General features: G+C 35.2%; 1 protein-coding gene across 2 annotated transcripts in view; it reads left to right on the forward strand.

The window, feature by feature from the left end:
* Positions 1 to 12,183, forward strand: part of Kdm4c (lysine demethylase 4C) — a 399,763-nt gene that overhangs the window by 80,249 nt on the left and 307,331 nt on the right. For both annotated transcript variants that reach the window (XM_026391491.2, XM_026391492.2), the window contains exon 5: positions 3,667 to 3,860. In XM_026391491.2, the coding sequence (XP_026247276.2) occupies positions 3,667 to 3,860 (194 nt within the window). The remainder of the gene's footprint in view (positions 1 to 3,666; positions 3,861 to 12,183) is intronic.

A 12,183-nucleotide genomic window follows, 5' to 3' on the forward strand; every position in this document is an offset into this window, starting at 1 on the left:
TGGAAAATACCCAAGAGTGGAATAGCTGAGTCATATGGTCCACCCCTAGTTTTTTGTGGACTGTTCAAACTGATTTCCAGAGTGGTTATAATAGTGCGCATTCCCACAATGTATAAGTAAGTGTTCCTTTCTCCCCACAACCTTGTCAGCATTTATTGTTGTTTGTATTCTTGATCCTTGACATTCTGACTAGAGTGAGATGGAATATTAATGTAGTTTTGATTTGCATTTCCCTGTTGGCTAGAGATGTTGAACATTTTTTCATTTATTTATTAGCCTTTGTGTTTTTTCCATTGAGAAGTTTCTGTTTATTTCTTCTGCCCATTTATTGATTGGGTTATTTTATTTATTTATTTATTTATTTATTCTGGATAGTACTCCCCTATCAGGAGTACTTGGCCAAGGTTTTTTTCCATTCTGTAGTCTTATTCTTCACACTTTGAATTGTGTCCTAGCTGTGCCGAAGCTGTTTAGTTTAATGGCATCCCACTTATTGATTGTTGGTTTTATTTCTTGTGCTTTGGGGGTCTAGTTAAGGAAGTCTGTGTCAGTACCTATGTGATGGAGTGTTGACCCTGTGCTTTCTTCTCTCAATTGTAAGGTTTCTGGTCTAATTCCTAAGTCTTTGTTTTATTTCATTTTGAGTTTTGTGCAGAGTGAATCGAAATGTGTTTTTAATTTACACAATCAAATTATATGTGTGAAATATGATAATAGATGTGAACATAATTCATCTACCCTCTTACACATTCTGGGTTCTGAAATGCATTCTCTGATGTGGTTCAGAATTACTTTTGTCTTATGTTTGGGCTGAGGCATGTAGTGTAGAGAACTATCTACTATAACGTTTCCTCTAATGTGTTGTTCTGCACAGTACTGTTTTTAACAGAATGTAAATGCATTATAATTTGACAAGTGTCCATTATAAATGGACAAGCATCTATTGTCAGATAATATTTGAGAAGTGTGAAGTTAAGCATAGTTAAATAAGATTCCAGAACCGTTAAGGCCTAAACAGTAGGGCGTCTTTGGTTTTCCTGTTAGCACTGTGACTATCTATATTTTTATATAGATAGAATATTTTTTTTAATATTTATTTTTTAGTTTTCGGCAGACACAACATCTTTGTTTGTATGTGGTGCTGAGGATTGAACCCAGGCCGAACGCATGCCAGGCGAGTGTGCTACCGCTTGAGCCACATCCCCAGCCCAACACTGTGACTATCTAATAGGAGGATAAAATGAGGCCAAAAATGTTTGATCACAGCATCTGGTTTCATTGGAAATATTTTGGGGAACATTGGGCTTGTATGATGTTTGCACTGTTCCTCCTTGTTTGTTAGAAATGGCTTATTGTTTGTTGAGGTTTCTATCATGTCATAATGCTGCAATGTGTACTTCAGTCTTCTGGTGACACTATAGAGGCAGTCATTATACAGGGAGCCCAGTGTGGCCTGCTTCTTAGCTGCTGCCACCTTTGTTTTGGTCTTTAAGATTTATTTCTTTTGAACTGCCATGTGATTCCTGATAGGAGGAAGTTACGGTGATGGAAAGTTTTCAGTTACTATCATGGTCCAGTGGTGAGTGATTTCAGATAATGGATGCAGGACTGGGTGATTAGGGTGAAGGGTGTTGGGCATGGGGAGAGACATTCCCTGGAGGTCAAGAGAGTTGTAAATGCTGACCCCCACACCTGCTGAACATCTTGAGGAAGAGCTTTGTTGGGTAGGGATGGAATGTGGGAAGAGGCATTTGTTTGAGGGCTTGGACTGGTATTCAGACTCTGTGGAAAGTGAACCCTTTGACCTATTTTGACTATTGTGGGGACTTGTTTGTAGTTGGGGACTTTCTGGAGACTCCTTTTAATCAAACCCAGTCTACTACTACTCCTCAAGTGAAGTTTGCATTATAGGCTTTGAAGTGTTTGTGTGTACCCCTGAGTGGCAAGAATGTCACAGCTTGTATGTGTTTGCCACCCCTAAATTTTAGCTCCTTACTTCTTTTTGACGACTGATGCTGTGAGGTAAGTATCAGAGCTGGAAGCATAGAGTTGTTAAATGAAGGTATAGGAGTCAGTTAATTGTTATTGCCTATACTAGCCTGGGGTATTAATTTCTTCATTTGAGAATATTTCCTGTTTTATAGGATTGTTTTGAATATGTGTTTTGTAAAGAGGTGCACAGTTCAGGTAAGTGATAAGCCAGCTTTACTCCTCGTTTTCACATGTGAAGGGGACCTGGGTCTCTTTAGAAGAACCTTTGTGGACTTGGTCTTTGGGGGCAGTTACCCAAGTTAATAGTGGAGAACAAAAATTGGAGACAACATTTTATTTAATTTTTATTTTTTAAAATTTTTAGAGCTCTATGGTTATTTTTAGTAGTTGGGTTCCTCCTGACAGACTCATACAAAATTGATTGTGGTTCATGATTATGCTGGAGAAGAAAATTTGAAGCAATGAGATTTCTTTCTCTTTGTCAATATTGACTATCTTAATATTTGCATAACTCTGTAATTGAAATTTTAAGATTGTTTATTTTAGCAAAATAAATTATGTTTCAGGGGCTGGGGATGTGGCTCAAGCTTGCCTGGCATGCATGCGGCCCGTGTTTGATCCTCAGGACCACCTACAAACAAAGATGTTGTGTCCACCGAGAACTAAAAATAAATATTAAAAAATTCTCTCTCTCTCTCTCTCTAAAAAAGAAAACTTAAAAAAAATTATGTTTCAGCATTATGGCAACCTTGCCTTGCCCAAAAGAAACTGCTGCAGCAGGTGGGTTATTTGCCCATCATTGGGGAAAACGTCAGCACTGAACTTCAAAGCTTTTTTTTTTTTTAATCACTTCTCACATGTTTGATAGTGGCTTTTGGGAAGCTTTCTGGCAAGATGTACTAGAAAATAGTAGAGTATTTATTACCTCAGTTTTAAGAATTTGTTTTTATTTTCCAGAGGTTGTGTATCCATTGGTTTATTTTTAATTTTTAATTTTTTCCTACTGGGGATTGAACTGGGGTGCGGGGGGTATTAACCACTGAACCACATCTAAAGCCCCTTTTTATATTTTTTTCTCTTCAACTCTAAGGTTACTGTTTAATTGAAGGATCACTATAAGTACATTAATCTTTGGTTTTGAATACTGCAATTTAAAAAAAATAGCATGTAGTTTCTAGGAAATGATATCACTTGCTACATGGATGAGGGATGACAGAAGGTAACTTCTATTACTGGTTTCTTGAGATGATGTTTGGTATTGAATGTGACCTTTAAACTAATGTATAGAAAAGAAACAAACAAGAAAATTTAGCCTCTCGAAACAAAATGGTATGCCAAAGACAGAAATCACATACTGGGTCACCTGCTTTGAAATAATTTTTTATTAGAAGCAAGTGGGAAGTCGGGTCTCAAGTTACATTTCCATTTTGAATCAAGAAGTTACTTGTTATCATTTTATAAAAGTAGTTATGTAGAAGTTCATGATGTTGATAGTAATTTTGGATTAGCAGTAATGAATATACATATGTGGCTCTTGAATAATAATATATTTCATTTTTTCTATGAATTAAAATATATTGTATAATGATTGGCTGGTGGTAGTTTTGAATAGTAAATGTTATCTTTCTTACTTTATTAACATTTGATTTCTCTTTCTTTCACTTCCTTCTCCAGGGTGTGGATGAATGGAACATAGCTCGTCTAAATACAGTCTTGGATGTGGTTGAAGAAGAGTGCGGTATTTCTATTGAGGGTGTAAATACCCCTTATCTTTATTTTGGAATGTGGAAAACCACATTTGCGTGGCACACCGAGGACATGGACCTCTACAGCATTAATTATCTCCACTTTGGAGAGCCCAAGTCTTGGCAAGTTCCTTGTTTAATATTCATTTGCTTATGAGTTTTCAAATTTGCCCATTATGCACATATTGAAGAGCTTTCCTTCTTTCATTTGGTGGATTCAGATTTATGTGAGGCTTAAGGAAGTTTTTGGCTATACTGATTGTATTCCTTTCTGCCCAGGTTTTGCTAAGAAAGTTTAAATTCAGTGGTGACTTGTTTATATAAAGTTTCTGCAGACCATTTTGAGGTCCATGGATTGATAGGTATTTTTAGTCTGAAATGATTTGTTAGGAATTTGTACTTATTTGAGCATTTGTTGGAGGGTTTGTTGTAAAATCTAGTATGTGAGCTCCTGTATTCTGTAATTTGCTTAAGGAATCTGAAAAGTTAGTAGCAGAACTTTTCTGGAGATTTGTCAGAATTAAAGAGGACATTAATTTGAATTTTTAACATTGGGAGTTTGGATGAAGTCTCTGCTTTCTTATTTAGAATGATGATTGTTTTTTCTGTTCTTGGGATTAGACTGATGTTGACTCTTGATCACTTATGAAAGAATATTGTAGTCAAAGATAAGATTGATTGTAGAGACCATTGTCTTTGGGAAAGAGTTATCACTGCTCATAAGTAAGAATAATTGTTTTCATTAGTTAATATATATATTTTCAGTATTAGCTATTAAGCATATAGACTCCATTATATGCCTTAGGGGTAGATTTATATTATCACTATTATCTTTAACCTTGACCATTATGTATAATGATAAAACAATAAACAGCAGTGACTTATGACAACTCATATACGTTCTATTTTCTAGGATAACTACTCTAGGAAAAGAGTGGTATAAATGGCTCTGAGGGTATTTCCCAGTAGATCTTTGAAAGATTATATTAATGTAGGATAAATAATTTGGAGGTAAACTTTATTATTATTAAAATTCATTTTACAAAACTTTATATTTGAAGTGAGCTTTGAAAGGTGGTAGGAGTAATACAAAATCATATAAATACTGGAAAGCAGGCAGTAGATGTAGCAGATCCTAGACTTGAGAGACCACCAACCAGGTCTCTAATATTTATTCTGCCACCAACATTTGTGGCTTTGGACAAACAACTGTACTTCTGGGAACCATTTCCTCACCTACGTTATCACAAGCTTAGGCAGAATGGCTTCTAGTACTCTTTGTGGTTTGTGATCAGACCCATATGAATATTTTCATTTGCTTAACCAAATGAGAGGGTGATGAGGTGATGATGCAAGGTTCTGTATGTATGTCTGCCTACGTGTGCACTGTTTTTCTTTTCTACCTTTACACTTTAAAATTTTTTTGTTTTAATTAGTTATACATGACAGTAGAATGCATTTATGCACTTTGAAATATCATACATAGATTGAATATAGTTTCTCATTTTTCTGAGTGTACATGTTGCAAAATCATTGGTCATGTAATCACATACACACACACACACACACACACACAGTAATAATGTCTGTTTCATTCTACTATCTTTCCTATCCTCATATTCCCTCCCCTCCCATCACTTCCCTCTACCTAATCTAAGGTAATGTTATTCTTCCCTAGTGTCCCCCACCTTATTGTTAATTAACAACCTCATGTTAGAGAAAACATTTGGCCTTTGGTTTTGTGAGATTGGCTTATTTCACTTAGCCTGATATTCTTCAATTCCAATCCTTTACTGGAAAATGTCATAATTCCACTCTTCTTTAAAGCTCCATAATATTCCATTGAGTAAATATGCCATATTTTCTTTATCCATTCATCTATTGAGGGACACCTAGGTTAGTTCCATAGTCTAGCTATTGTGAATTGAGCTGCTATAAATATTGTTGTGGGTGTGTCACTATAATATGCTGATTTTAAGTCCTTTGGATATAAACCAAGGAGTGGGATAGTTGGGTCAAATGGTGGTTCCATTCCCAATTTTCTGAGGAATCTCTATACTGTTTTCCACAGTGGGTCTACCAATTTGCAGTCCCACCAGCAATATATGAGTGTACCCTTTTCACCACATCCTCGTCAACATTTATTATTGCCTGTATTCTTGATGATTGCCATTCTGACAGGAGTGAGATGACATCTTAAGAGTAGTTTTGATTTGTATTTCTAATTGCTAGAGATATTGAACACTTTTTAATATATATGTTGATCAGTTGTATTTCTTCTTCTGTGAAGTGTTCGTTCAGTTCCTTAGTCCATTTATTGATTGTGTTATTTGTTTTTTTGGAGTTAAGTTTTTTTGAGTTCTTTATATATCCTAGAGATTAATGCTTTATTGTAGGTGCATGTGGCAAAGTTTTTTCTTCCAATCTATAAGCTTTCTTCTCATGTTATCAATTGTTTCCTTTGATGAGAAGAAGCTTTTTAATTTGAACCCATCCTATTTATTGATTCTTGATTTTACTTCTTGTGCTTTAGGAGTCTTGTTAAGGAAGTCAGATTCTAGGCCAACATGGTGAAAATTTGGGCCTATTTTTTCTTCTATTAGGCACACGGTCTTTGTTCTAGTGCCTAAGTCTTTGATTCACTTTGAGTTGATTTTTTTTCAGGGTGACAGATTGAGGTTTAATTTCATATTGCTACAGATGGACTTCCAGTTTTGCCAGCATCGTTTGTTAAATAGACTATCTTTTCTGTAGTGCATGTGTTTGGCACCCTTGTCTAGTATGAGATAACCATATTTATGTGGATTTGTATCTGTGTCCTCTATTCTGTACCATTGGTCTACAAGTCTATTTCAGTGACAATACCATGCTGTTTTTGTTACTATAGCTCTGTAGTATGGTTTAAGGTCTGGTATTGTGATGCCTCCTGCTTCACTTTTCTTGCTAAGGATTGCTTTAGCTATTCCTCGGCTTAACACCCCCCCCCCCAATGAATTTCATGATTGCCTTTTCTATTTCATTGGGATTTTAATAGGAATTGCATTAAATCTGTATAACACTTTTGGTAGTATGGCCATTTTGACAATATTAATTCTCCCTATCTGGGAGCATAGGAGATCTTTTCATCGTCTGAGGTTTTCTTTAGTTTTAGTGTTCTGTAGTTTTCATTGTAGAGGTCTTTCACCTCCTTTGCTGGATTGATTCCCATGTATTTTATTTTATTTTTTTTCTTTTTTTGAGGCGATTGTGAATGGAGTAGTTTTCCTAATTTCTCTTTTCAGTGGATTCATCACTGATGTATAGGGATGTGTTTGATTTATGGGTGTTGATTTTATATCCTGCTACTTTGCTGAATTCATTGTCTAGAAGTTTTCTGGTGGAAGTTTTTGAATCTTCTAGATATAGAATTATGTCATCAGCAAAAAGGAATAGTTTTGAGTTCTACTTTATCTATTTGTATCCCTTTAATTTCTTCCTTTTGTCTAATTGCTCTGGCCAGAGTTTCAAGGATGATGTTGAATAGAAGTGGTGAAAGAGGATATCCTTGTGTTGTTCCAGTTTTTAGTGGGAATGCTTTCAATTTTTCTCCATTTAGAATGATGCTGGCCTTGGGTTTAGAATATATAATTTTTACAATGTTGAGATATGTTCCTACTATCCCTAGTTTTTCTGCTGTTTTGAACATGAAGGTGTGCACTATTTTGTCAAATGCTTTTTTGCATCTATTGAGATGATCATTTGATTCTGGTTTTTAAGTCTATTAATATGATGAATTACGTTTATTGATTTCCATATGTTAAACCAATCCTGCATCCCTGGGATGATGCCCACTTGATTGTGGTGCACTATCTTTTAAATATGATTTTGTATGCGATTTGCCAGAATTTTATTGAGAATTTTTACGTCTATGTTCATCAGGAATATTGGTCTGAGTTTTCTTTCCTTGATGTGTCTTTGTCTGGTTTTGGTATCAGGGTGATACTAGCCTCGTAGAATGAGTTTGGAAGGGTTTCCTCCTTTTCTATTTCATGAAGTACTTTGAGGAGTATTGGTGTTAATTCTTTTTTTAATGTTTTATAGAACTTGGATGAGAATCTATCTGGTTAGTTAACCTTTACTTTTCCCCTGTGGGTGACCTGTCTTGTGTTTCACATACCTGTCCCCTCAGTGTGTCGTCTTCTCTCTAGCCTTAGAAGCTGGCATTTAACCTCTGCTTCTTCCTTTTCTTCATTTTGACCATTAGACAACAAGTTCTGGATGTGACTACTTGTGATTTCCTCCTGAATTGGATAATGCTGATCTTTCTGTCTGGGTATATCTTAGATTGTGCGAGAAGACTCACAACTATGTGTACTATGTGTTGCCCCTCACTTACACATGTATTTTTTTTTTATCTTAGTAGGAATAATCATCTTCTCCTCCCTTTTCTTTCACTACCACCACTCTGCTACCTGCCTGCAGGTGCCTTGAAGTTGAGGTTCATGTTTTTCCACTCCTTTGAGTTGATATGTGACCCACAGGGCCTGGCTATAGGAGTGATTGCCCTGTAATAATTCTTATATAGAGTCACGAAGGTATTAATTTATTTTATATCAGTCTGTTTAAGAGCAGGCACAGAAACAGAACATTTTATAAAGAATCGTGTCTGAATTGTAACTATTGTGAATACCAAGTTTCCTGAGATTTTTATCACTGCATCAAGTACAGATCCAGGGGGAATCCTTGCAACATGTATTCGGTAGCTACTACATATAGTAGATTTGCTTAAAAAGTGTTCATGAACACAGGTTTGTATGGAAGAGACTGTAGGAGCTGATGATGTATTTAAACATTTCTGGCATAAAGACTTAAAGGAAAAAGAATCCTTAGAGTAAGCAGATAGAAAACTGCTTTGGCAGCCAGTGGTAAAGTATTTATTTTCTTGGAATGAATATTGACTTTGGAGCCAGAAGACTTGTTTTAAAATCCCAATCTGTCACTTACCAGCTGGATTACTTAGGGCAAATCACTATACTTCTTTCATCATGAGTTTCTTCAGCTGCCAAGTGGAGGCATGATTTATTCTCTGTCACTTTACAGTATTTCTAGGAAGGTTCAGGGATATGCGGAGTATAAAAGTGCTTGGAAAACTGGTAGGTACTATACCAATATTCATAATCCCTATTATTATTTTAATAACTTTATGAAAATGAGTGATCTTTTTTTGGGGGGGGGTCATAATGGTTTCTTGAAGTCTGAACTAGCGAAAATGTCTCTATATCTAGTAGAGTGAGAGTTTAGATAAATAAAATATTGGATTTCTTTATTTTTGCATGGCGCAGGTATTGCTGGGCAAGTGCTCTACCACTATCCTACAATCCAAACCCAAGTTATATATGATAGTTTCTTGTGTCATGTGTGATAGCGTTAATTGCCTTGAGATACAGAATTCAGATAGTACCTTGAATCTTTCTTTTTCAGTCCAGGTACAAATACAGTGAGGAAGAAACTTTTGAGATTTGCTCTATAGGGGAAAAAAGACATGAATCATAAGAGGACATACCTTAAGCTAAAGAAAGGTCTAGAATCATGAAAAAAGATTTTGGTGGATGGTTTTAGAAAAATTAAGTATGAGGTACAGCATTTTGGACATTGTTAAGTTTTGTTAAAAAACCCTAAGATTTTGTTAGTTGACTCTCTTAGGTTTTTGGATACAGATGCGGTTCAGCTCGTTTTTATTTGATCATTTGTTTAGTGTTGTATAACATTTAAGGACACACAGATTTTGTACCAAACTCTCAAGTGTTGAATCATGTGTTACTCTTTACTGAGTGTGTGACCTTGGGCAATTGTTAAATAATCCATGCCTCAATTTCCTTTCCTAAAACACTCAAATGGTTCTGGTACCCAACTGATAAGGTAACTGGGTACAAAACACATATCACAGCTCCTCATGAATCGTAAGTGCTCAATAGGTGCTAACATTTGTTGCATTAATTTAAGAAATATATTTATTGTGTGAAGTGTTTGAACATGAAACTTGTAGATATTATATAAGTAGGGCTTACTAGTTCTAAATGACAGAAACTCAACTTAAGCATAAAGTTTATTTACCACTGTATGCAGTTGGGACAACTTAGAAGCATGGCTGTATCTACTCTGTTAGCTGTGATAACTTCCACTTTCTCCCCTCTCCTCCCCTCCCTCCCCTGCTCTTTCTCCTAGAGAAGCTGTTTACTTACAACTAAATATTTTATTGTTAAGTAGAATTTTCAAGCCTTCTTCCTTTTCAAAAGAATGAATAAAGTTATTTGGCACCAAATTGACCTGTATGTTTATATTCATCATCTAAAATGTGAATTCCTGGAGCAGGAGCCCTGTAGGTTTCATTCACTAACATATCTCTAGTGCCTGGCATAGCACCTGACAGGAACCTGGGACACATAAATATTTAACAAATAGTCATTAAATAAATCCTCTTACGGAATTCATTGAGGTTTTTTTTTTTTAAATGTAAACCAGAGCATTACTTAGGAATGAGTAGCTTAATAATATTTAATGATGCATTGAAATGGCAACACACACATTAGGTTAGTAGGGGCAATAACTATCCCTTACTTATTAACTTCCCTACATTCTACTCTAATCTTGTTAACTTGAGACACAGTAATGTATTCTAATTGCAGATATTAAGTTTAGTTGGATAATGGTAAAAGCTATATTCTTTTGAGGTTTTTTTATTTTTGAGAATTTTTAATATTTATTTATTTTTTAGTGTTCCGTGGACACAACATCCTTATTTGTATGTGGTGCTGAGGATCGAACCCAGCGCTGCGGCATGCCAGGCGAGTGCACTACCGCTTTAGCCACATCCCCAGCCCTCTTTTGAGGCTTTATATAGAAAAAAATACTCTTAACAGTGATTTGTTTTAATTATTTTTCCTATAGAAATCTGTGTTCTATATAAGAATCAGACTAAAGTTTAGAAGTACTTTTTTTTGAATATTTATTTTTTAGCTGTAGTTGGACACAATATCTTTATTTTATTTCTTTATTTTTATGTGGTGCTGAGGATCGAACCCAGAGCCTCACACTTGCTAGGTGAGTGCTCTACTACTGAGCCAAAATCCCAGTCCCTATAGAGGTACTTTTAAGTTGAAATATTAATTGCATAAATTATATAACTAATTCTTACCACTTTTCAACTATTTGTGTATATATCTTTTTTATCTTTTCGGTGCTGGGGATTGAACTCAAGGCCATGTGCATGTGAGGCAAGTACTTTGCCAACTGAGCTATATCCCCATCCCTATTTTTGTATATTTTAAAGATAATATTGTTAATTGAAATAAAAAACATGGAAATTATACCCCCAAAGCATGACATTTTTATAAATAGCTATTAGCTATATTTGTAGGAAGATGAGAGTACACTCATAATCAGAAGCAAAAACATTTATTGATCAGATAGATCACATTTTACTTAATCCTGAGCCTGACTTGAAAGTAGATACATGCCTACCAGCTTACATTCACATGCTGCAGTACCGAGGATCCCTGTAGATTGTTCAGCACAAATGTCTTAAAGGAGGCGTCTAGGAGGTTTTTGACATTTTTTATTTCGGAAGTAAGTCCCACTCTTTTAAGTGATGAGATATATGTGGGTTTTTATAGAGGAACATAAGCTAATGTGTTAATTAAATATTCTTGATACTCCTGATAAGTATCTCAGGGTATGTAAATTACCTGTGATATCAGAGGATGCCTGTGATATCCTCCTTTTCTTTTATTTCAAACCATCAGCACTTACAAAGAACCACAGACATATTCAAAGGAAAACAAATTGCCAAATCAAATTTGTAACTCTCAGAGGAAAAAAATCAGGTTAATACAAGTTTATAAATGTATATTTCATAGAAAGCAAGCATTAGTGCTGTTAGCCATGTGAATTACCATGGAAGATGTGGTAGTTCACAGATTATTTTTCTTGGCTGATCAATGTTTCTATATTTCCTTCTTTTTTAGACTGTTTAATCTTGCTATTTAGATAGCAGTTTTCAGAAAATGTATACTGTATGTATACTATCTAATAGTTGTTTTATAAAAATTTATTCTTTGACTTTAGTGTGTATGAAAGTGGCTTTCTTCATGATTGTACTTCTATAGCTAGGATTATAAATAGATTTATACAAGTTACCTTTATGACCCCAATGAGTTCGGTTTTTAGAAGCTTACTTTTCAAGAATGGTTGAGTAGGGTTAAGTAAATCATTTGTCTTTGGTGACTCCGTTTAATTTAGTGCCATTCTTTTATTGGTACCTGGAAGTGGGTCAATCATAGTAAGAAATCATTTCAGGAATCCCTGACTGCAGATGTCTTAGGTTGGTCAGTTTTCCCTCCAATCATAAAACGAAGACTCTGAGACTTAAGGCATTTAGTATTTATCTAGCTATTTGTGAATCTTACAG

Source organism: Urocitellus parryii, chromosome 4 (genome assembly GCF_045843805.1).
Source record: "Urocitellus parryii isolate mUroPar1 chromosome 4, mUroPar1.hap1, whole genome shotgun sequence".
Lineage (NCBI taxonomy): Eukaryota > Metazoa > Chordata > Mammalia > Rodentia > Sciuridae > Urocitellus > Urocitellus parryii.